Consider the following 23,475-nt stretch of genomic DNA (forward strand, 5'->3'; position numbering starts at 1 on the left):
TCGGCTTGGCCAACTGCACCTTGTGTGAAAGTTTCGCGTTCAATGTCGCAAACAGCCCAAAAAATATTTTTTGGTCGTCGTCGTCGAAGAGGTTGACCCCCAGATCCAGTTTGGCTGGTAGCGACATTGCGAAATCTGGGATTGGCAAACTTGATCATGCAACTGGTACCCAAGGTGCAGTTGGCCAAGCCGAGCACATTGCTCTAATAAAAACCCCACGTTTGATTGTAAAGTTTGGAGATACAGGCACCTTTATATTTGTAAGCGTGATGCTATATGAGAAGTGGTCTTTGTTTAATGTAAAATAGTATGACTATAATAGAGCATAAGATGTAGAAGACGTGTTTGTGTAACTTGAGTCATTCAGCATAGGCGATGCATGATTCTTGTACACTATTTAGGAATAGTTCAAAATGCCAGCTAATAACCTGGTCCTCCCATTCTCCATTGTTGCCCAATCCAATGCATACGAACGATTGTCCTGCTCCAGCTCAGCATGCCCATCACTCAACTTTCTTGATCCGATGAGATTTGACTGAAAAATGTCATCTCCAATATCAGAAGAATCAAATTGGTAAGTTATTTGTAAACTGCCACTTGATAACCCTTTCCTCCCATTCATCTTTCTTACCCAAAACAATGCATGTGAACGATTGTCGTGGTCCAGCCCAGCATGCCCATCATTTAACTCTCTTGGTTTAAGCTAACCTGGTAGTAAGGCAATGGCTGTTGTTGGATCATCATTATCATGTAAAGTGTAAAATGGCACACATCCTTTTGCTATACGTGTGGATCATTTCTTTTATTTACGTGTACCTATTGTCTATCGTGAGGGTGATGATGATGATGGGTGGATGGAGTGTATAGGGTAATTGATGAGTGACCTCAGTGTAATAGCAGTAGGGGATTTAAACTTGGGGGACAGCAGCTCCACGACTTGAGACAACGCTTCTCTTCTTTTTCTCCCACCTTTCCTTATTCCATTCACGGCATTGGATCGAGGTAACGTACTATAAAAGAGTGCTCTTGTTGGCTGTGAGGTGTTAATGTAGTTCTGCACATGCATTGTCAGGGAGTGAGTGTGTCCAAGTGCTGTGGAATGAGCGTGGTTGGTGGTTGGTGGTTGCCATGGCGATATCGTTGCTTCCTCTTCTCTGTTGCTATTCCCGCTCTACGCTTGGTGTCAACAGGTACATTCAGAGTCCAATGTTGCTGCCGAATTGGTTCCATTGACGCGTCAGCTTGTATAGAGGGCAAGTTTGGTTTCAAGACGTTGGCTGGTTTGGCGTTTTGTTTCGGCTCAACTATACTACACCATGGTTTTCGGTTTCCAGTAACCAACAACAACGGGTCCTTGTGTATATGGAAAAGGCAAGTACAATGAAACAAACAATGAAAAGGGGGTTTATTGTGTGTGTGCTAATAATGAATTGAATAGGTTTCTTTGGTCAGGCAATGCAACTTGGGACATTCATCATCTCTTTGGGTTCAAGTCCCAGCCTGTATCAAGTGGTCGCTGCGTCGCTCTGCACTAGCCAAGTGTGCTGGAAAAGCTTCTTGGAACGCGTCCAGGGCTCTATAGGCTTGCGTTGAGTTGATGGGTCGATGACGATGGGTTTTTGGAAGAGCATGGTCACCGTGTTGAGGTAAAAGGGGTTTTGCAATGGCTCGGCCGTGAATGTGTTGAACCAACACGCTCTTCTCGTGATAGGCTCGTTCTTTCCCTTGAGGATTTCTTTTCATGGGGTGGGAAATGATGGGAAGGATTGGGGATCATTATTTCTTTGGAGAGGATGAATGAGGACAACTATGAGCCTGGACTCTACGTAAGTGATGTCCTTCCTTGCCATGGATCGAACTGACCTTGCGTGATTCGTGCAGTGCTTTCTCAAGAACAAGGGCTCGCCCGACGTTGCTCGTATGGTGGTGATTTGGTTTGTGTATTCCTTCTGATTTGCTTTCTTCCTTGGAGAGGATCGCCTAACGCTATACCAAATTGTCATCATTCCGGTACCAGGTGATCTAACTTGCCTGCTTTCTTATTTGTAGAGACGACGATTACGATGATTATCACATTCACAACAATGACAATGATGACGACAACGAGATTCAAAAGGAAGCCTGCAAGATCCCATTCTTTTCAACTTGTGTATTTTTGGATGTTGGTGACGGATGAGATTGAGGACTGGTGACGAGTATGAGTACGGATGATGACGGAGGACGACTACGACGATGGTGGTGGCAATGTACAGTAGCAAGATAGCTAGATGAAATAAAGCATTGTTTATTTATTACACGCGTGTTGGAGGTTGCTAGCTTGTGGATTACATACTATTGCTTCGAAGATGGAATAATAAAGGTGGTCCGGTTATTGGTCATGCAAGAAGTATATGGCTTTTGTGGTACAATAAGGAGGAGTGGGATGAGCTTGAGAAGAGAAAAAGTGAAGTGATCCCTGCATTGAGTTTCAGGATGAGTGACCCATTCAAAAGTATACGTATCTTTTTACATATACAAATTGGTTTATGCAGATCGACCTTCTCCTACATGCAAATGTGATACATACCTTGACACAACTTCATGATTGGATGCTGTTTACTTACGTGCCTTCACAAAAGGCAATCATCATCATTATGCATTTGTGCAGCAACCTATCAAGGACGTGTTTGTGTAACTACCACGTGCCATTTCACTCAGCTCTCCATCCTTCCGTTAATGCAGCCGACACCATCCATTAGGATAAAGCAACTCCATCACGCTTACAGCATAGTCAAAACATAAAGACCCCCGTGGTTGATTGTAAAGTTTTGAGTTAAGGGCGTCTTTGGGTTTTATGTATGCTGTATGCATGATGCTATATGAAAGGTGATCTTTGTCAAGTAACCAAACCTAGATAGAACAAAAGATGCAAAGGGACGTGTTTGCAAATGGTCAATCCTACTGGTGGAGAAATGCATGAAGATCCTTCCCACAATAAGATTCGCCTATGAAAGTTCATATGGAATAATCCGCCCTTGTATAAGGCTGCATAAGATAGCGTCAGCACCCGTTGGCGACAACTAAATAATGGTGTATCTAGCTTTCCAATGTAACAACCATAACCAAGTACACTCTCTTTCATTAAAGATACCTAAAACCTTGGCATGTTGTCTTTTATTGTCTCCTTAAACCTGTCTACCCAATAGTGCGGATATACGTATTGTTAGGTTAATAATGGCACGTCACCTCATAATGAAAGTATTCATCATTAAACTTCTCATTGATCATTATACTGCAGTCATTGTATAGCTCTCGGTTGGGATAGTAATTATTGTTACGTATTCAATTTCGCTGTATATCGATGGGAGGAAGGGATAGGATTACTAATCGATTATGCTCACAGTGCGTCGTAATAAGATGCTGATTTTGAAGTCCCCTGCAGCTTCCCAACACTGATCAAGTGATAGGGATTAAGGATACATGATGCTTTGGTTTATCCAATCATTGACCTTTGTTACAAACAAGCCGAACTATGCATGCATACCCACTTTGCTGTATAAGTAGGATGGATTTTCAGCTTGATCATCAACCTCATTTTGTCCAACTCCTCATCACATTATGGCACCCCTGAAAGTTATTGGGGCCGGATATGGACGAACAGGCACTCTCAGCATGAAAGTCGCCCTTAGCATGCTTGGGTAGATGTTACATCGAGAATTTTACATTCAGTGATCTGCAAATAGTAACACTTGGGTCTAGGTATAATTGTTTGCACTTGCTCGATTTCGCAACCGCCGAACTCCATCCTGAGAAGTTCCTTGATGCCTACCTTCATCCTGAGAAGCCTGTAGATTGGGATGATCTATATGATGGTTTCGATGCTGCTGTGGATTGGTAAAAGTTTTTCATCATGCATTATTACAATGCTAATATTACGTGTATCTAGGCCAACAATTTCGTTTGTGGAGCGCTTGATCCATGCATACCCCGATGCCAAAGTGATCCTTACCGCCCGTGATGTCGACAGCTGGTATAACTCTTTCAAGAACACGGTCCACAAACTATCTGTCGAGTTGGGGAACCGGTATGATGACCTTCCCGAACACACTCAGCGTTGGGTACGAATGGCCCACGCTTGTCAGTTAGATGGCGCTGCTGTAGATCCCAAACGTTTCAATGATGAAGAAGCTATCAAGGCAAAGTACAACGCTCATGTCGAATGGGTTAAGAAGAACGTCCCTAGCGAGCGACTTTTTATCATGGAACTTGGTGAAGGATGGGATCGACTATGCAAATTTTTGAATGTGCCGGTGCCATCTGTGCCTTATCCCAGCGCCAATTCTGCCAAAGATTTTGAAAAAGACTTTATGGCAGAGGATCGTCTTCAATACTTTTTCGATGAAGCTCGAAAGATTGATGCAGCTACAGCTGCCAAATCTAGCGTGTAATTTCCTTTATGCGTAGTATGCAAACATCCAATAGACAATTCATTGTTTGTTTTCTTCATCTTATGCCTATGCCCAATCGATGGTAGTGTTATGCTGGAAACGACTTGATGGCAATTGACCGGTTGTAGCTACATTGGTTTCCAACAAAACCAAATGCATGCTCTTTCACTGAAGATAGCCAAGGTGTTTGCATGGTTGTTTTTATTGCCTCCCTAAAACAGGCTACCCAATGATGCTCATACGCCGCATGTTGTTAGGCAAACACTCATAACGTCACATCCCTCAATGTAACCACAATAGCCCAATGTATGCATGGTCGTCTTTGGCCGAAGACAACCGAAAACGTTGATTACCATGTAAGATGTCGAACTGTGTACAACATTCAGCACATACATAAGAGGAGTATCCATACTTTACTGTCAAATATAGCACATGTGATGAAAAAGAGTACTGAGTGAGAAACAAAATCCTATATATATATACAAGGTTCATTGAACGGAGGATCGGAAACGCTTAGATGATGATGAGTCTTCGTTGCTGGTTGTGGGTTCTTGAAAGAAAAAAGTCCATGAGTATGATTCATTCCATTCATTGTACCCTGCTTCCTTATTTACCTGTGGTCTCCAAGGGACGTTTAGACCGATATCGCCGCTTTGGTTGATAAATTTCGATCCAAAATGGGTTTGGTTTCAATGAGCCATCAGCTGAAGGAATCATATCGACACGACGTAACTTGTAATTAGGGATTTGTTCCACCACCTTTTGCATTGTGTTGATATGCTTCTCATCGGGTATTGTCTAGAAAGCGTTGTCAGGTTTGTGACATTCGATCCATGTATACAAGCACACTTACACTTTGCTTACGATATGCGCTCTTTACAAAGGTGGAAGAGGGAAGAACCTTGACGGCACCATTGATATTGTGTGGTGGAATAGGTGATGCATAAGGTTTGTGGACTTTGGGTGAGACAGCACGTGGAATAGGCTTTGGCGAGGTAGCACGAGCGATAGGCTTTGGCGAAGTGGCCCATGCGTTGACTTTGGTGGATGATGGCTGCTCGTTGAAGTTGGGGGAGGTCGCTTGTGTGTGAGGAATAGGCGAATTGACATCACTTGTGGGAGAAGGCAAGGATTCTATTGTTGGCTTTGCTGTGGATGGTGTGATAGATGGTACGTGTTGTAAATCATGGGACCATTGCCGAGTCGTCAATTTGGGTTGTGTGAAAGATGAGTTATTAAGTCGATAAGTATTAGGTGGAGGACGAGGTTGGATATGGTGTGCTGATATCATTTCATGCATCTATGTAATATCGCATCAATAAATCGTCATCATGAAGTTGTCTTCATTTATCATCATCATCACCATCATACCTGTGCTTGAATACGTTCGATGGATCTTTCCAAACGATCCATTCGCTCATTCTCATCATTGTGACTAGGGATCTGGGTAGTGCTGGTGATGGTGGTAGCATTGGGGATTGTTGTGATAGTGTTGCTATGGTGGTTCCTATGTCGAGATCCATTGGTATATCGGACATGATGATCGCTACTGGGTTCGATATCCTCATGACTCAACAAGTAATCAAGTTGAGATTTCAGGTCCAAAAGCCGTTGCCGTTTGGTGGAATCCATTGGAGTAGCAGAACGAGTTTTGGGCATGGATCGAGTATTCTCAGCTGGTGGTGCTCTTGAAGAGATCTCGGAAGAGGTCCTGCTTTGTATCAAAGACGATGCTGCTGATTCATATTTATCCAAAGTGCTCATTGTTGATGGTGCTCGTCTTGGCTCCATTGCTGGTGTTGGTTTCTTTGTCTACGAACATTCATTCATCAAAATCTTGTCATTTTCAGTATGATAATACATACCTTATCGAGCTGTATTTGACGAGTAGAGTTGCTGGTCTCAGTGTCAGATTGCTTAAACCCAATAGCATCGATGAATCGATCAAATTCATGGCTGGCGTATTGTGCAGTGTTCTTTATGGCGCACGTCAAGTTTCCCCACAAGTTGGCTTCTTGCTGCTGCTGTTGCCGTTGCTGCTGTTGCCGTTGCGAATCGACTGATGCGTTATCTTCTCCAATGCCTTTGACTGGTGATGGCGTGGGGGAAACGTGTATTCCAAAGCCATCCGACATGTTCATTACGCTGTCAGGAATGTTGTATACGTTTGCTTCAATTGGGCGCGTCGTTTGGGAGATCAAAAAGTAGGGAAGAGCTGGGCGTGAAAACAAGGACTCTTTTCCTTCCTTTTATTGCTCTTTATGGTACACTATTTCTACAAAAACGACTACAAGAACGTCCAAGTCTATATTGACTGCCATTGGCTCCATAATGTCGACCTCTCTCAAGAGACAAACGATACCATTTGCGAGATTACAGTCACCGATCGCTCAAGCTATTGGACTGGAACTGGTAAGACGTGTAACAAAGCATAGTTACCACGCATAAACTAACCCATATCCACCACCAGTGACCCGCCAAGACCTGGAGAACTTTGTACGGCAAGGGATCACTATCGACGAGATCAACAAAGTAGTGACTGCAGGCCTTCAAGGAAAGAGCGAATACAATGGACAACCACTTCGATGGAAAGTGACCACAGACAAACACAAATGCAAGGTATCGTTATGCAAATCCATTTAATCAACGAAACTCTGATACATTACTCGCATGAAATAGCTTGCTCTTCTTAGCTACATGGGTGGGAAACTACCGGTAAGGATATCAATGGGGGATGTACATATGGATATTAACGTAGAATGTTGTATAGTATGAATTGGGTCACGTGGAGATCCCCGTTGTGCCAGAAAAAGACAAAGAAAAGGTATTGCATGCCTGGATGGAGAACTCAGTACAGCAAAACGCACAGCACATGGTATAATGATATCTTCTATTCATTGTCTTCTTATATCTAACATCCTGTTTTATTTATAGAAAACCCAGGAAGCACTGCTGGCTCGCAACAATGACCTCGTCGCTCTTAAAGAATCCTTGAAGAATCAAATTGAGGCTCTGGAAAGGGATAAGCTGGATGCCGATTTCTCCATGTTTCATAAGGTTTGGCTTATAGCGTATTGCTGCTGATGTTTTCATTGAGCTGATCATGTTTTATTAGTTTAAGGATATTCTCAACAGCAAGAAACGCCGTATTCGCTACTTGACTATGGAAAATGATAGGCTAAATAGTAAGTACATGGAGTATTGTTATTATGATACTACCAAATTTGTTAATACAACCATCCACAGAGGAACATGACGCTGCACAGGCCAAAAGTGATACCCAAGAGAACAAAGAGGCAGGTGTGGAAACAAAGGAATCAACGCCGCCGAAAAAGGAAGCCGTTAGGTATGGGATATATGATAGGAAGAGTCTTAATCTCCTTCACTGATGCTTCCATATAGAGGTAGAAAACGCAAGGTTGATACCCCATCGCAGATTACGGAAGAAGATGGTAAGTGGTTTGGAGCATCATGCACTGTAGTAGTTTTTCTAACAAGGTTTTTGTCTCCCAAGCCAATGTGCCATCACAAGCTTCTGCTATAAGCACAGGCTCATCCAGTGAAACCGATGATGGCGAGATTGATTTACCACGAACCAAACGTAGAGTGATTGTTAATCAGGCGTAAGTCAACGAGTAGGATTGATTATAGGCTATTGTCATTGACACTGTACATAGTGGCCCATCACTCAAGAGATAAACTCGATAATACACGGAGCAAGCCCAAGACCATTCTATTGTACATATCCTGTTTCATAACATATACTAGCTTCATTTACATTAAAGGGAATCATTTGCGTTTTGTTGGACATTATGAGTTTATTTTTAATCGATCCTTCAGCTCATCTATCAAATTGCTACGCTCTATGAAGATGCCACCACCTTGTGATTTATCCTTTACACGCATATCCTTGAGTCGCACTTGATTGCTATCGAGCTCATCTTGACCAATAATGACGGCAAAAGGGATCTGATCCTTTTCGCAAAGTGACCATTGTTTGTCAAGCTTTGGCTTGTTCTTATACATGAAGGATGCCTTGATACCATGATCCCAAAGCTCTTTTGCCAAGCGCATTTGTTCCTTGATCAATCCACCACCAACGGCCATAACGAGTACTTCCGTATCTTTGGACTTGATAGGCTGATGTTGGTATTTGGCTGCGAGAATAGAAAAGATGCGTTCAACACCAAGCGAGACACCCACACAAGGAACTTGTAAGCTTGGTTTTCCTTTTTTGTTGCGACCCACAAGCATGCCCACTAATTCATCATAGCGTCCACCAGCAGCAACAGAGCCCACGCCACCCACAGTGCTTTGAGGAGCAATTGCTTCGTAAATGACACCAGTGTAGTAATCCAAACCACGAGCCAGACTAAGATCTAGACGCATCTTGTCTTGAATATCCAACACCTCAAGGAACTCAAACAACAATTTCATATCAGCCAAGCCTTGAGCAGCCATTGCATTTTGTGTCAACTTGGTATCTCGTGAGAGCGTGTCCAGCAGCTCTTGACCCCCTTGCAACTTGACATAATCGCCTATCCTGTCAGCCACCGTGGGATCCAAACCACGTTCCTCAATCATTTCTTGCTTGACTTGTTCCCACGGCAATTTGTCCAACTTGTCGACAGCAGCAGAAATGGATCGGATGCTTTCTTCTGGCACATGACATGCTTGAAAGATACCATCCAGGATCTTACGATGATTGATCTTGATAGTGTAAGGTCCAATATCCAACGCCGTCAATGCTTCACACAAGATACGTAAGATCTCAGCGTCTGGAATCATGGGATCGTAGGTGCCAGCAATATCGAAATCACATTGATAGAACTCTCGTAAACGTCCTTTGGTCATGGCTGGTTGATCACGTCGATACACCTTGGCAATATGATATCGCTTGATGTTTTGATATTCCTTCCCGTGCATGGCAATGAAACGTGCGAATGGAACGGTGAGGTCGTATCTTAATGAACATTGCTCTCCACCCTGGTCGGCAAGGTCGTAAATCAATTTGCTGTCTTCACCATATTTGCCGGCAAGGATCTCAGTCAATTCGAACACGGGCGTATCAATCGTCACAGCACCATGCTTTTTGAATACTTGGGTGATAGTAGAGAACACTTGATCTCGAATAGCCATGTCTCTGTCGGTGTAATCCTTGGTGCCTTTGGGTGTTTTGAGTGTCAGCCCGCCTGATGAAGATGTCGTCAACTGTCGCCTTGGCTATGTACAATAAAGTGTCACTAATTCGAGCCTCTATCCCATACCCTTCCACCGTGAGCATACCATAGTTGCCGTTACAGTCCGAACATGGAGGAACGGTGAACGTCGTGCATGGCTCTATCGTTTATGTATTGATACTCGAAATGTTGATAACAGATCCACCGCTACTTACAATGGCAAGAGCATGTACAGAGAGACACGTGCTGCATGGCTTCAACCCTAACGGTAGAGTGGTGAATGGAAACCGATTGTGAGGAACAACAAGTGCGATCGTATACTAACGTCCAAACATGGTGTGTGTATGTGTGTGTGTGTGTGCAGGGACAAGAACCGAGACAAGCACGCTGTGTTTTTGCTACCGCCCATATCCAATCACCGGCATTGATTATTTGACAGGGCGAGATGCCATCCATTCATCAAGATACTCTTGTTCATAGCAACCATCACCATGGAGATTGTTGGAAGGCACATAACAACGATGATGGGTTTTACGCTAAACGTATTATGTAAGCGACCACCTGAATATCTTTTTCATACAACCGCTCGCTTCATCCTGTACCCAGGAATAACAAGAAATTGGATCATTGTAGGAGGCTGCAAATACATACGATTATTCACATGGACCAGACATATGGCTATCATGGAAAATTGGTCAAGAACTTAGCCCATCCTTGTATACGTATTGAGAAAACAGAAACATCCGTTTTACATTCACCCAAAGAAGCCTGATTGGATCACATGGTTTGGACGCTTACTTGAATTACCCTATTTGTCGCTTGTTACACCACCTCTGTGATCATCCCTTTCCTCTCCACCGTGTAAAAGATCATTAAAGAAACTTGAATTTTGCTGCAGATGATAGAAGCGCATTTTGCCTACATGCACACACACACAAACCAGCGAGTGATCTTTAATGAATGAGCTACATGATTGATGCACTTTTAAGCAACATGCGCATACATGGCGCAAACATCACAAGATATACCAGGGAACAATGTACAACAGACAAAGACGATTTCTCCATGTGCTACTAATCCAACAGGGAAATCGGTATCCCCGGGCATGCACAGAACCCTTTCCACCGCGGGAAAATTTAATGAGAAGAGTACAGATCATTGGGTGATAGGTGGCTGGAAAATAAGAGGAGGTTGGGACAATGGTACAAGGGCTCAGGTATAGCACCTGTTAACGGATCTATTTTGCTGGATGATAACGTGTTGGGCCGTTATCTTCGTTGATAAGCATTGTTACATGCCCATTGTAACATTTTTTCTTTACAAAGATGACCACCACGTTGATGCCATTGTTCTCATGATATCAACTTGAGTGCAATCCTTCGGGTGGTCCAGTACAACAAGGTACAAGAAAGGCTTTTTTTTCTCACACTCAAGTGGGAGTTTGGTGACAGCACTTGCTTTTGTTCTTTTGCGGAAACCAAGGAACACGAAAAGAGATACGCTCTGATTTCGTGTCACAATGAGCGGAGGAGGAATCGTGTTTTGTGGAGACGCTCACCGATACCAGATCAGAAAATTCGTGTCGTTCTTTGATCTGCTCTCATGGCATGGGAAAAAAAAAAGAGATAGAGAGAAAGGGTAGGACAGGGTACATTGAGGCATCATCATGGAGACACACAAACACATACGCTGACAAATGATGTGGCATTGTACAGCCTTAAGGATCCTGTGAGATTCAGGTAATCCAACAACCAACGGTGATTGTCGTGGCACAGGATCACGCACGTCCCTTCTCAATATTACTACCACTACCGTCTTAGCTATGCTCATCTGATACCTTTGATTGAAGAGCATGGCCCTATTGTTTCAGAAATCGAATGATGAAATAAAGCCCAGAAAGGGACGTTCTCCCATCATCATAAAACATCATGCAGAAATAAAAGGCAGGTACTTGTCACACAGCAGAATCAAAATGAGAAAAAAGATACCAGTAAGGTGTGCGCAAATCGGATCGCTGTTACACAATTTCCTCGTTGTGTGTGAGATCACTTTACACAAAGGGCAGCAGAGGCCCTGTGGGTTGCTCTGCAGCCTTATTCATTGCTCAGCCTATCATTTCCCATATATATCTCAGAAGGCAGATAGCTACACCCGTACTTTGATATAAATACAACTTTATCGGGTGGATCAGGTATTCTTTTATCTCTTGCTCCACATTTTCCTTTACTTCATCAACCCATTAACCACACACCTTAATACACGTACATGGACAAGATAAGGGAAACGGTCATCTCCAAGTTCCAATCGGTTAGAAAACCTTCCAAAACAATCAATGTTGAGGTGCAAATCGAGGAAAAGGGGAGCTATCCACCATGGGCTAGAAAGGGCGGCAACGCAGTTATGTTTGTCTGGGACAAATGCTTGTGGGGCCCCTTTCGCAAAGCATGGCGATTTTTGGAGCGATGGACCAACCTCACCTTTTGGATCTTTACTGGCATCATTGTTGGCATTTTGGTAAGAGAAAAACATCCATCTTCGGCATTGCGGTACTGACTATTATGCTTCATCGCATATTTAGGTGGGGTACTTTGAACCTGAATTCTCTCAAGAGATCGAGCCTCTTGGTACAGCTTTTATTCGCATGATCAAGATCATCGTCGCTCCATTGATTTTCTCCACTCTTGTGCTTGGTATTGCTGGTAAGTGGAAAACGGCATAATTATCTATAAAAGTCCTTTCCTTACATGCATCATCACTATACAGGCCATTCGGATGATATTTCCACTGTTGGCAAACTTGCCATCAAGACCATTGTTGTATGTATTTTTTATCTGCAAAATGGAAGATACATTGCTAATCTCGTGCATAGTATTTTGAAGTCGTGACGACCTTTGCACTTGCAGTCGGGTTGATTATGGCCAATTTGGTAAAACCTGGTGTCGGGGTGGTGTTGCCAGGAGACACCGATAACTCGGATGCATCAGACCTTGCGGGCAAGAGTGGGGAGATCACCTGGTACGGTGAAATGTTTATGATTATCCCTGAGAACTTTTTCGTTGCTGCATCAGAAGATCAAATTCTTGGTATCGTATTTTGTGCTGCCATGTTTGCATGTGCTGCCATCAAAGCCGACAAGAAATCGCGCGATGTCATGCTCATGATTTGTGAATCGCTCTCACAGGTAGGCTCTGAGAAGACGTAAGGGATAATTTTTTATGCATATGGCTGATCCAAACCTTCTATAGGTGATCTTTAAAATGGTTGGTCTCATTATGAACTGTAAGTGGAGCACAACAACGATGATGCAAAACACTCACCATTTTGAATAGATGCTCCTATTGGTATTGGGGCTTCTTTGGCAGCCACCGTTGGTGCTAACGGTATTGGTGTCCTTGGCAACTTGGGAAAGTTGATTGGTGCTTTGTATGCCTCACTCGTCATTTTCGTGGTCTTCATCTTGTTGCCGGTCATGTTGATTTGTCGCATTCCTATCTTTGGTTTTCTGCGTGCGGTAGCTCAACCATGGTTGATTGCTTTCAGTACCTCTTCCAGTGAATCGGCTCTTCCCAAGGCCATGGAAAGGATGCGTGAGTTTGGATGTCCCAATTCACTCGTATCCTTTGTTATTCCCACGTACGTTTCTTAATATCGACGTATGCATATGTTTATGTGATACAGAGTGAGCTAAACGCCATTTCTTTGTATTCTTTTATACAACAGGGGCTATTCGTTCAACCTTGATGGTACCACGCTCCATCTTGCACTTGCTAGCATCTTTTGTGCCCAAGCAGGTGGAATGAGCCTACCCATTGGCACACAACTTTCCATTCTTGGTACATTGATGTTGTCATCAAAAGGTGTGGCTGCTGTACCCCGAGCATCACTCATTGTTTTGGCAGGCACCGTATCCCAGGTATGATTGTATTCATTATGTGTGTGTGTGTGTGTGTGTGTGTGTGTGTGACCCCAATCCTAATAATGTCCTCATAGTATGGTCTTCCAATTTCAGCTGTCACCGTTATTATGGGTGTTGATGCTATCATGGATATGGGTAGAACCTCAATCAATGTCACTGGAAACTGCTTAGCTTGCTGTGTCATGGCTCGTACAGAGGGATCATTCCGAGGCCAACAGTGGAAAATGGAAGAGGAGGAACGACGAAGAAGAGCGTTGCAGGAACAACAGCCTAATACAGTCCTTCCCACAACCACTGAATACGAGCCAAAAGACATTCCCGAACATGATCAACAGCAAGTGGATGAGCAAGTCGAGATCATGGTTCACAAAGGATCTAGTTCCACCAAGAGCTTTGATATGATCAGCCCATCTGGCAGCCACAAGGACGATAACAAGGAAGGACGATAAGCCATATAATCACTTGTTCCATTATATATAATCCATTGTACAATACTCTCGCCTTTTTTCCCTCTACCTTTCACGAAGTATATACAACCACTCCCCACAACATAGCATCTCACAAAAGGATGTCTGTAACTAATAACGTCGATTATTCTATATAAAACGTTTTGCTTGAAACCAAATGAATGCGAATGTGGTGTGTGAGTGAGTGAGTGTGCATGTGTGTAAGAAAATGACTATACAGATATGGATATATACAAATGAAGGGAATGCTTGGCTACTGTAGTTGTATGGATCGATCAAGGTAATGGTGGTGGTGATTGGATCGGTGGGCTCTCTTCGCGCTTTATCATGGCAACCAACACAGTAATATCATCCGCCTTGCCACCCTGTCATACGCATAGACAATACGCTTTAGTAAACACCCACGTGGCTTTGACACTTTCCAATTGGTATCCATCCTTACCTGATAGTACATGCCCTCATGCATTGCTCTGCTCTGAAAAGGTGATGCCGGGTTATTGATATCTTCGCTGACGATTTTGGCACGTTGAGAAAGGGATTCGGATATCAATTGTGGGATGGATTGCCCTTGTTCACAATCACGTATACAAGCTTGTACTTCTTCAAGAATTTCGTCGTCGAATAGGTTGTCATATAAACCATCGGATGCCACAATCAATACGTCTCCTTCTTCGATCTTGACTGAAAATTGCTGTGCGTCTGAAGGATAATCAAATGATGCTGTACCAAGCTGGTAGGGGAAGTTGAAAGAATGTTGCTGTTCTTCGGATCGAAAAAGGTAATCATCTTTGCGAATGATGGATACGCCACAATCACCCAAGTTGGCTACACGAAGTTCATCTTGACAAAGCATAGCAATACAAGCTGTCGTTGATCCCACAATATTCTATATATATATGCATGGATATATTTTAGTGTCTTGATTGTTCCGTTCACACGGGGTAAATTTCTTCCCCCACTTCCATCCCCACCCCTCATTGCCCCTTTGTCTCCTTTCCTACCTCATTTTGAGCATCCAGTGATGTCAGGTGATAAGCATTCTCGAGGACAAGCACAGGATCCATCTTCTCTTGTTGCTGCACATGAAGAGGACGTTTGTTGCTGTAGATGCGATCCAATTCCAATTGAGCGTAATGCATCAACTTGCGTGCATAAAGAGCTGGATTGGCACCTAAATGGACAACGTGTTATTCCCCAAATCATCATCATCATCATCATCATCCCAACAATGATGGATACTTGCCAGCATGCTTCCTCCAACCTCCCACGCCATCAGCAACACCCAATGCGTCTCGTCGTAAAAAGTAAGCATCATCACCCACTTGAACACTGGTATAAAGAGCATCTTCTTCAGGAGTGGATGTAGGTGCCTTGTCGCTCTTTGCAAACCCACTTGCGCCATGGTTCAGAGTGTAATAAGGTGGTGCAGGCGCCAATGCTGGATCGAAGAAGTTGATGACGTTGAGATGCGACCGATCTTGGTGCTGATGGGAAAGAATGCCAATAGTACGACGCCAAGTATTGAAAGTGGTACCACCACTGCCAACGGCACGACGACGACAGCTTGCCAAGACGAGGGTTCTTTGTTGAAGACAAACATGGCGTAAAAGCATCGGTATTTATTGCGCTTTGTTATGCGGATGGATATACGTATGAGAGAGGTGTTGTGAAGTAAAAGGTTAAAAGTGGGGGAGGGGGTTGGGGTATCGTAAGAAGTAAGAAAAGGGAAACAAACGGGAAACTGCAGAACGAAATTGTAGCAGCAGCAGCAGCGGCATGGTACGGCTATCTTTTCCCTTCCGATCTATGTCTCGCCACACACGCAGATTATGCCTGCTCCTCTCCCGTTGTGCAACCTTCATTGCTTAATATGATTATCGCTATCCAATCATGCATCGTGTCACACGCCAAGATAGGTATCTGTATTTGCAAAAGGAGTCATCTCTATACTTTACAACTTTGCACGGTCACCCATAACAACACGCTCAGTCAAGTATACAATCTCAGGCACTACAATTCATTACAAGTATTAGTACATCCATTCATACAATAAAATAAACATCTTTCTTACCCAAAGCATCTGGTTTCTCCACTGGTATCATATGTGAGCCATCCAACACTGCACTGCTAACATGATGAGAAAGTGCCTTGATGTCCCCAGCTGTTGAAGCATCCGTGCTAATCAAAGAAATCAGTATTAGAAACAAGATTATGGGAGTGCTTGCAATACTTACAAGGTGGATTTATCACCATGAACCATATGCACAGGCACAGTCACCGATTTAAGCGAGTTGAATGCAACAGGTGATCCATAAGCACCAGCAAGGTATACAAGCTAAGGAAGCCAAGGTGTCAATTTTTCATTATCCCAATTTTAACATTTGTACAACATACGTGTTCTTCTTCCTTGGGACATTTCAGCTTGACAGTACCCTCTTCAGTGTCATAGAGTGCATATTGCTTCATGGATGGAACGACGTTTTAGTATGCCAAGACAGGGATCATCAGATGACATATGGATCCTATTTACTTACGACAAAGTTTTGAAGCACCTCCGGATGCAAATCACGCCAAAAGGGTCGTCCTGATAGTGATTTGAAGCACTCCTCACTTTGAAGCATTCAAATTAATAATTGGATTCACGTTTCATTGTCTCTTTATCTTACCGACTGGGCCATGTGTCACGTCTCTTTAGAGTGGTCTTGATAGCTGGGAAGTTGGATCGAATCTTGTAAGGAACAAATTGCTTAGCAATGACTGCTTCCAGAATACAAAGACCATCAAAAATATGCGGGAAAAAGAATTCAGCAATGATCCTATGGTGTTGTTGTCAATGAAAAGGGCTTCTTCATGTTGTTGTCAGTGATAATACTCACATGGCAGAGCCACCAAAGCTATGTCCAACGCCAATGACTTTATCGTAATTCTTCTTGAGACCCATCTCGTTGATGACCTGTACTGTATCCATGGCATTGTCGAGCCATCCATCTATGTTGTTGCTGTGTTAGCTGAGAAGCAAATGATCTAGATAAGATGCATGCCACTTACATGTGGGTACATGGATATGATCAGCATTGAGCCGAGCCGAGTCGCCTTGGTTACGGGCATCCCAAGCATAAAAGTCGAACGAGGTATGTTGATAAGCAGGCAGTGAACGCAATTGAGTGGCAAAGCGACGCATCAATGGGTGCATCATTTCCTTGCAGAATCCATTGGCATGGGACCACACGAATGCCAGCGATCGCTCTACGGGCTGCATAGGAGCAGGATATGTGTGTTTTTCAACGGCAAGTCGTTGGACATCTGAACCTTGGGTAGCAGGATGTACGGGGATGGAAGTTGATAAGACGGGTTCAAGACGTGTCATTGTTGGATAACGATCAATGATCTACCCCACATTCAATGCTTTTATAGATGCAAACAATCACGTGGGTGGAGGAGTATCGTCCAGCCGAGGGATTTGACTTAGTCAACGGGATTACATTCATGAAGTCATCGGCAATTTGAATTATCCGATCCTCGCCTCTTGTTGTTCTTCGCATGTCGTCCATGGCAGCCCCACGCAAATTCTTTACAGAGCTTCCCAAACTCAAGGTGCTATCACGTCCAGAAGATAAAAGGTCTGAAGTTACGGTCTATGTCAAAGGTAGGAAGGATTCAACATACCGTGTCTTTCCCAACGCTGACTCCCTGTTATCGATTGGCGTTAGGCTTCCTTGCACAAGGTGAATCACCAGAACGATTTGAAGATTGGTTGCACTCGCATCGGCTCCTTGTGCTAAGTCGACAGCATAATTGGGGTCCTGCAGCTTTAGGGTGAATACCACGGGTGAAGGATATAGGTGGATCAATCGGCTTTGTCTCTGACACAACCAAACATGCATCATCATCACTATCATCATTCAAATACGATCCTGCAGATATTCATGGCCATCTGGTTCGCCTCTTTCACAAATCCCAATACCATTTGCAACACTTGGATCCACTGCCTATCTCATCAGTCAAAATTGGAAACGTCTTAGCCATCTCAGGTTGCCTACTCCAGCATCCATTGTGGGTGCCGTTGCCATGGATGTGGGTCTCCATGCAGCTCGTCTAGCCTATCAATTCTCAACAGCGACACGTGAAAGCCATGAACGTGCAGAAATGTTGGCATGGCGATTACTTGATTTACGACGCAAGTACGATACCCTACGCGTTGTGGGCCATTCACTAGGATGCAGACATATTGTGGAAGCATGTTCATTGATGAGTCATAATGAAAGGTGAGGTGGTATTAGCTTGTTTGGATACAAAGGGAATCTCACAACAATATGATACGTGGTAGGCCTGATGCTATTCATTTGTGTGCTCCTGCATTGGTACAGCGTGACATTCTCCCTTACATTCAACCGAATACGGGTGGTCTAGGACGACGAAAGACGGTCATTTATTATTCCCACAAGGATCTTACACTTGGCATCCTGCTTCGAGCACTTCTCAAAGGTGAACAAGCAATAGGAGAGATTGGTATACCGGATATCGAATTAGACAAGACCGTAACCATGGTGGATGCAAGCTCGTCCTTGGGAGGATTCTATATTCAGGCACATACAGATTATGCTGATAAATTCCATTACTTTGCTCTTCCCAATAAACGCGTACTACCAAACGATGATACAAGATAAAAAAAAGTCGACTCGTGGATGTTGTGTTGGTATATGCTTATAAAGAGAAGGATCAAGCTGCATAATGTTTCAGATGTGTTATCGTGTAATCTTCTCAGATATAAGAATACTGGTTTATTGATATGAGAGCAAGAGAGAAAGAGAGCAAGAGAAAAAACAACTATGACCTATGATGAGGATTTCAATTGTTAAAGTGCTCTGGGAGGGGGAGGAGGAGACCTCGATGGTTCACGATGATCCTCTGCAGCATGCGGTGGCGGTGGTGGTGGAAGTGGGCTATCGCGTCTTGGAGGAGGAGGAGAACGTGATCGAGATCCATAACGTGGTGGTGGAAGTGGTGGTGATCTACGAGGCGAAAAAGAACGTCCACGGCGAAGAGGACTACGTGGTGAACGGCTGCGGCTTCTGCCACGAGAGGATCGTCGATGAGGACTTGGAGAACGTCGTTCAAAACGCCATGATTGTCTGGGTGCATTCTTAGCCCACTATACACATGCCATTATCAGAAGCATATCCCCATTAACCATAAAGTGAAATACATTACCTGTACACTGATCGTATATCCATCAACGCGTCGACCGTGCATCTCGTGAAAAGCGTCTTCGGCATCGCGAGTGTCTTCGAATTCTACAAATGCATAGCTACACGTTCGTTGTATTCCCTGATTAGCTTCCCATGGAGTCCTTGTACATAATCTGCTTGTTCTTTTGCACCAAAAGCGTGTTGCACTTACGGTTTTGACGAGTAGCTTTTAGGAGCAGGAATATCACAACGCACCAGACGACCGTATCTATGATACCACAGCACACCATTATCACATCCATTCAGATCAGGTTCGCCCCATTCTGCTTTACCTTTCAAATTCATACGCGAGATCGCGTGCTCGTGTTCTGCTACTAAAGCCTGCAACGAAAAGGGTGGTTCTCATGGTTACAAAATGCAAAAGACCAAGATCTTGCACGCAGTTGTCATTTGAGGCATTTTGTTCATCCGCCAGGCAACCACGTAGTCCGATGTGTGGCCACACAGCCCTGTTCATCCAATCTCTTGCTCTGTATCACGTACGTCTATCACCACTGCCACAATGACAGGTTGCACATGCCATACTCATTCCTCCATAACGCATTCACACATCACCATGGCAACACCTCATTATCACATTCTCGCATCATCGGTGTGGTATAATAGTAGTGGTTCAGTTGGCATGACAACATCACATATCTATAAAGAAAGATCAATCGTTTTACCTAGCAGCACCCAATAAATGCATAGATTTGTTCATCTATTGACGCACATACAAAGTCCCAATCAATGCAAGTGGTGAAAAACTAGAGATTTAGAGTGATGAGTTATTCGATAGTAGGTTGTGTGATCCCTGACGCATAATAAAACTTGTATCCTTGTTGCTTGATTGCTTAAAGCTCATGCTCATTAAAAGATTTAAAGGAAGGATGATGTCAATTGAATCACAAGTGAAGGTGTTCAGCGTGGCTTACACCTGATAATCTTTATCTCCTTTCTCCCTCCTTTTGTATGCCAAGTGTGATCTACGAAAACCTATCCCTAGTAAAGAAAAGATCGTATGCAGCAATAGCTACGCTGCTAAATCACATACCTAACGCGACTTGTAACGCACGCAACCATAAGACACGGCAATCACCCAAAGGAAAGTTCCATGCGGGAACGAGAACAACTAGCATCTTTTTCCAACCCTGTTATATATAGCACAATCATGACATGCCTTGAAGCTGTCGGTATAGGAACATCACATTATGCACGAGCTTGTTGTGTAGCAAAAAGAGGAATCTCAAAATAGCACACCCGAGCAGGACTATAATTATAACGTTGCTTTCTCTGGGGAACAGCTTTAAAAGGCGGTTGGTATGTGTGTGTGTGTGGGAGTATGTCAATTGTCTTGCATATGCTCGATCGGCCACCCCCGATCCACTAAGGAGAAGACGACAAGGGTGAAATCATACGCTGCTATTATTATTGCATATCACATTCTTACACTAGGTCCATTGCTTTCTCCATTGACAGATATGCGGAGCTTGATATGGCAGCAATTACTGATTAAGAAGGGATGTTGTTTACAGGATCAACGAATATGGTGCCATTTATCATGTGCCGTTTATGAACGCTAATAATCAACCACTTGCTCAGCGGGCAATGATAGATGATACAACGGCATATGCAACGTACATGCATGTGATTACCAATGTAACTCAGCATTGAAGCTGCCGAAACGTCACCATCATAAGCATGGTCGTGTACATTTTATCGGCTGGCAACACATAAGGCATTCAAATTGTGGGTTATCCACAAAGAGGGTTGCAACGTTTTAGGATTGGTTGCCATGTCCACCAGCTCGCTGTGATCGTTTACTGTAATATCCAAACACGGAAAAGGTGCAACTATTTGTGTGTTTGTTTATAAAGTCAATTTGTGGGCGTCGTCAGTGGCAACCGCTTAAGTCTGTGGGCAGTCGAACATTCTTACCTATACCGGGTTTCCAAGTCTGACAAGAAATTACCAAGGAGACAAGCTTTGAGCTGTTAGCATCCCTGTTGGTCGTCACTTTGAAAAGGGGAAAAGGGGAATGAATCCCAAAGACAATGAACAACGAAGGAGTAGAATTATTGCTTCAATAGTTGCCACCACTCAATAAACAAATGGAACATTGTAAACAATTCAGCACATATGACCTTGCTTTTTTTGTGTTATCCTTCTTGGTTCCTTGTTTTTGCGTCGACATCGCATTACTCATCTTGGTACCATAATGAAGATAACGATGTATGTATTGACAGCAATGAAAACAGGTGATGCATGACATAAAGGCTGTAGTAGTGATCCACATTAATTGAGTCAATACAAAGTGGCAAGGAGATAAGCCGGGATGAAGGGGAAAAGCTGATCCAGTTTGATCGAAGCTGCTCGCTTTCCCCATTAGTAAACTTAACTCGCGTGGCTCGACGTCGCATAAAATGCAGCTCTTGTATGCAATCAAAACCGGGTTTCTGATTATTCAAACTTATTTTCTTTTTCCCTCTTTTCTTTCCTGCAATACGTTTTTGTCGTTTTGCGTGTATCGGTGTGCTGCGTGTGTCACTCTGTTGTTGTTGTTGCCTATTCACCACTATACTCACACACACACAACATGCGGCAAGGTTTATTTTCACGGATCAGCAAGTTGTTATTGACCCGCCACCGCAACGGCAAGCATGATACTACGAAAAAGGCGGGTGATTGGCAACAACTATCTCCAGAGTCACCTCCACTTCCTATTCTTGACCCATCATCACCATCATCATCATCATCGCCAAATACAACCACCTCGTCGTTGCCAGCATCAACCAAGGTATGCAATGCTTTCGAAGCCATCACCTTTTTCTACCCAGCCATTTTCCTTTGTTATCCTACCATTCACCCTCGTCATTGACACCACCTATTTGTCAACACACTCACATCCATCTCTCGCAGAAAAAAAAAACTGAACAATGTCTTCTTTTCAACAGCATGATATTATTGTAAAGCGATCATCTTTTCCCAACACTGCTATATACGATCCACGTCAATCTCGGCGGCTGTATACTATACCCGAGGAAGCAGAAACAATGACGATAACTACGACGACAACCACGACGCCTTCATGCAGCAGATTACGGGATGGACAACAACACTGCATGAACGATAATAACACCAACAACATTAATACCAATGGCAACATCCCTTCTCCAACATCGCAAGTTGATATACTTTACCAAGCACCAAATGAGTGGATCCATGCTATGCAGCCTGTAGATGGAGATAGTAGTAGTCGCTGTGATAATCAGCTCATAGGGGATGAGCCACGTTGTCAACTGCAAATGTCTCAACGTATTCAACGTGCATACCAATCGCATCAACGGAGGAGTATGGGCAACAACAGCCATCATGTATCAGTAGCAGCGGCACGCACGGAGCTTGATTACGATTGCCATGACAACATAACAGGTTTACGGATCACATGTCCTTCAGGCACTAGCGAGTACTGGCCACTTCATGGGTAAGTTGGGGTGAAAACCTGACGACTATAATCCAAATGAAACTTTGAGCTTACATTGCATGTAGAAATTCGCAATTCATCCCTCCCGAAGTAGCCATCCAAGGGATCTACCACCCACAGCTTGCACAAGTCTGGATTATGGGCGTTTGGCTCTATCGTATGCTTGTTGGCAAATATCCTTATGTTGCTCCCAATGATCGCAAGTTGTTTACCAAGATGGGTCATGGCGACTTTACTATACCTTGTCATCTTTCAGAAGGTAATTAGTAAAAATGTGTGTGATGGAAAAGCCAACCAAACTTACATGTGCATGCCGCTATATACATGTATATATATATATATAGATGCCAAGGATCTTTTACGGCGTATGCTTGCTCCGCACCCTGGTCGACGAGCATCGTTAGACTTGGTCATGTTCCATCCTTGGCTCAAATCTTGCTCTAGTCATGATACATCAACACGGCGGCAGTCAATGGAAAGCATATCAAGTTATCGTCGTCATCGTACCTCAAGGCACTACCACCATAGTAATAATATTCAAGCAGCACCTCACAAGTCATTTGCTGTGACCAAGGCTGTAAAGTTCTTAACGCATGGACCTTATCCTCCACCTAGACGACCGTATCGGGAGCTGGCTCTCCTTGGTCAACGTCCTTCTTCTACTGTTATATAGTCATCATCATCATCATCATCAGCATTAATCTTCATCCTCGTCATCTAGTGTGATGTAGCATCGTATTTAGTTCTTACATTAGCTGCATTTGTATCAGTAC

General features: G+C 43.6%; 10 protein-coding genes across 10 annotated transcripts; 5 read left to right on the top strand and 5 right to left on the bottom strand.

Moving 5' to 3' along the window:
* Nucleotides 1-3,597: 3,597 nt before the first annotated feature.
* Nucleotides 3,598-4,427, top strand: O0I10_002124 (uncharacterized protein; the record flags this gene model as incomplete). The annotated part of the gene is made up of 3 exons (XM_058482212.1): nucleotides 3,598-3,677; nucleotides 3,739-3,873; nucleotides 3,926-4,427. The coding sequence occupies 3 exons, from the start codon at nucleotides 3,598-3,600 to the stop codon at nucleotides 4,425-4,427; spliced, it is 717 nt and encodes a 238-aa protein (XP_058347343.1).
* A 488-nt stretch (nucleotides 4,428-4,915) lies between these two features.
* O0I10_002125 (uncharacterized protein) lies at nucleotides 4,916-6,562 on the bottom strand (the record flags this gene model as incomplete). Its single annotated transcript, XM_058482213.1, has 5 exons — nucleotides 4,916-4,977; nucleotides 5,042-5,225; nucleotides 5,281-5,727; nucleotides 5,799-6,239; nucleotides 6,293-6,562. The coding sequence occupies 5 exons, from the start codon at nucleotides 6,560-6,562 to the stop codon at nucleotides 4,916-4,918; spliced, it is 1,404 nt and encodes a 467-aa protein (XP_058347344.1).
* A 126-nt stretch (nucleotides 6,563-6,688) lies between these two features.
* On the top strand, nucleotides 6,689-8,126 carry O0I10_002126 (uncharacterized protein; the record flags this gene model as incomplete). Its single annotated transcript, XM_058482214.1, has 10 exons — nucleotides 6,689-6,839; nucleotides 6,898-7,046; nucleotides 7,107-7,142; nucleotides 7,198-7,302; nucleotides 7,362-7,484; nucleotides 7,543-7,612; nucleotides 7,674-7,773; nucleotides 7,830-7,879; nucleotides 7,942-8,050; nucleotides 8,105-8,126. 10 exons carry the CDS (start codon nucleotides 6,689-6,691, stop codon nucleotides 8,124-8,126), a joined length of 915 nt encoding a protein of 304 aa, XP_058347345.1.
* Nucleotides 8,127-8,237: 111 nt separating this feature from the next.
* On the bottom strand, nucleotides 8,238-9,942 carry O0I10_002127 (histidine-tRNA ligase; the record flags this gene model as incomplete). Its single annotated transcript, XM_058482215.1, has 4 exons — nucleotides 8,238-9,650; nucleotides 9,714-9,767; nucleotides 9,823-9,869; nucleotides 9,933-9,942. 4 exons carry the CDS (start codon nucleotides 9,940-9,942, stop codon nucleotides 8,238-8,240), a joined length of 1,524 nt encoding a protein of 507 aa, XP_058347346.1.
* A 1,930-nt stretch (nucleotides 9,943-11,872) lies between these two features.
* O0I10_002128 (uncharacterized protein) lies at nucleotides 11,873-13,972 on the top strand (the record flags this gene model as incomplete). The annotated part of the gene is made up of 8 exons (XM_058482216.1): nucleotides 11,873-12,121; nucleotides 12,186-12,306; nucleotides 12,371-12,423; nucleotides 12,477-12,788; nucleotides 12,853-12,886; nucleotides 12,937-13,240; nucleotides 13,328-13,520; nucleotides 13,598-13,972. 8 exons carry the CDS (start codon nucleotides 11,873-11,875, stop codon nucleotides 13,970-13,972), a joined length of 1,641 nt encoding a protein of 546 aa, XP_058347347.1.
* Nucleotides 13,973-14,265: 293 nt separating this feature from the next.
* On the bottom strand, nucleotides 14,266-15,603 carry O0I10_002129 (uncharacterized protein; the record flags this gene model as incomplete). The annotated part of the gene is made up of 4 exons (XM_058482217.1): nucleotides 14,266-14,355; nucleotides 14,433-14,876; nucleotides 14,992-15,161; nucleotides 15,252-15,603. The coding sequence occupies 4 exons, from the start codon at nucleotides 15,601-15,603 to the stop codon at nucleotides 14,266-14,268; spliced, it is 1,056 nt and encodes a 351-aa protein (XP_058347348.1).
* Nucleotides 15,604-15,941: 338 nt separating this feature from the next.
* O0I10_002130 (uncharacterized protein) lies at nucleotides 15,942-17,357 on the bottom strand (the record flags this gene model as incomplete). Its single annotated transcript, XM_058482218.1, has 8 exons — nucleotides 15,942-16,000; nucleotides 16,062-16,168; nucleotides 16,225-16,325; nucleotides 16,385-16,450; nucleotides 16,525-16,600; nucleotides 16,657-16,806; nucleotides 16,867-16,978; nucleotides 17,039-17,357. The coding sequence occupies 8 exons, from the start codon at nucleotides 17,355-17,357 to the stop codon at nucleotides 15,942-15,944; spliced, it is 990 nt and encodes a 329-aa protein (XP_058347349.1).
* Nucleotides 17,358-17,539: 182 nt separating this feature from the next.
* On the top strand, nucleotides 17,540-18,657 carry O0I10_002131 (uncharacterized protein; the record flags this gene model as incomplete). The annotated part of the gene is made up of 4 exons (XM_058482219.1): nucleotides 17,540-17,636; nucleotides 17,701-17,806; nucleotides 17,911-18,255; nucleotides 18,318-18,657. The coding sequence occupies 4 exons, from the start codon at nucleotides 17,540-17,542 to the stop codon at nucleotides 18,655-18,657; spliced, it is 888 nt and encodes a 295-aa protein (XP_058347350.1).
* A 188-nt stretch (nucleotides 18,658-18,845) lies between these two features.
* O0I10_002132 (uncharacterized protein) lies at nucleotides 18,846-19,585 on the bottom strand (the record flags this gene model as incomplete). The annotated part of the gene is made up of 4 exons (XM_058482220.1): nucleotides 18,846-19,142; nucleotides 19,202-19,298; nucleotides 19,391-19,447; nucleotides 19,512-19,585. 4 exons carry the CDS (start codon nucleotides 19,583-19,585, stop codon nucleotides 18,846-18,848), a joined length of 525 nt encoding a protein of 174 aa, XP_058347351.1.
* Nucleotides 19,586-21,814: 2,229 nt separating this feature from the next.
* O0I10_002133 (uncharacterized protein) lies at nucleotides 21,815-23,375 on the top strand (the record flags this gene model as incomplete). The annotated part of the gene is made up of 4 exons (XM_058482221.1): nucleotides 21,815-22,015; nucleotides 22,173-22,702; nucleotides 22,768-22,961; nucleotides 23,047-23,375. 4 exons carry the CDS (start codon nucleotides 21,815-21,817, stop codon nucleotides 23,373-23,375), a joined length of 1,254 nt encoding a protein of 417 aa, XP_058347352.1.
* Nucleotides 23,376-23,475: the final 100 nt, after the last annotated feature.

This window comes from Lichtheimia ornata, assembly GCF_029851405.1.
Source record: "Lichtheimia ornata isolate CBS 291.66 chromosome Unknown scaffold00005, whole genome shotgun sequence".
Classification (NCBI taxonomy): Eukaryota; Fungi; Mucoromycota; class Mucoromycetes; order Mucorales; family Lichtheimiaceae; genus Lichtheimia; species Lichtheimia ornata.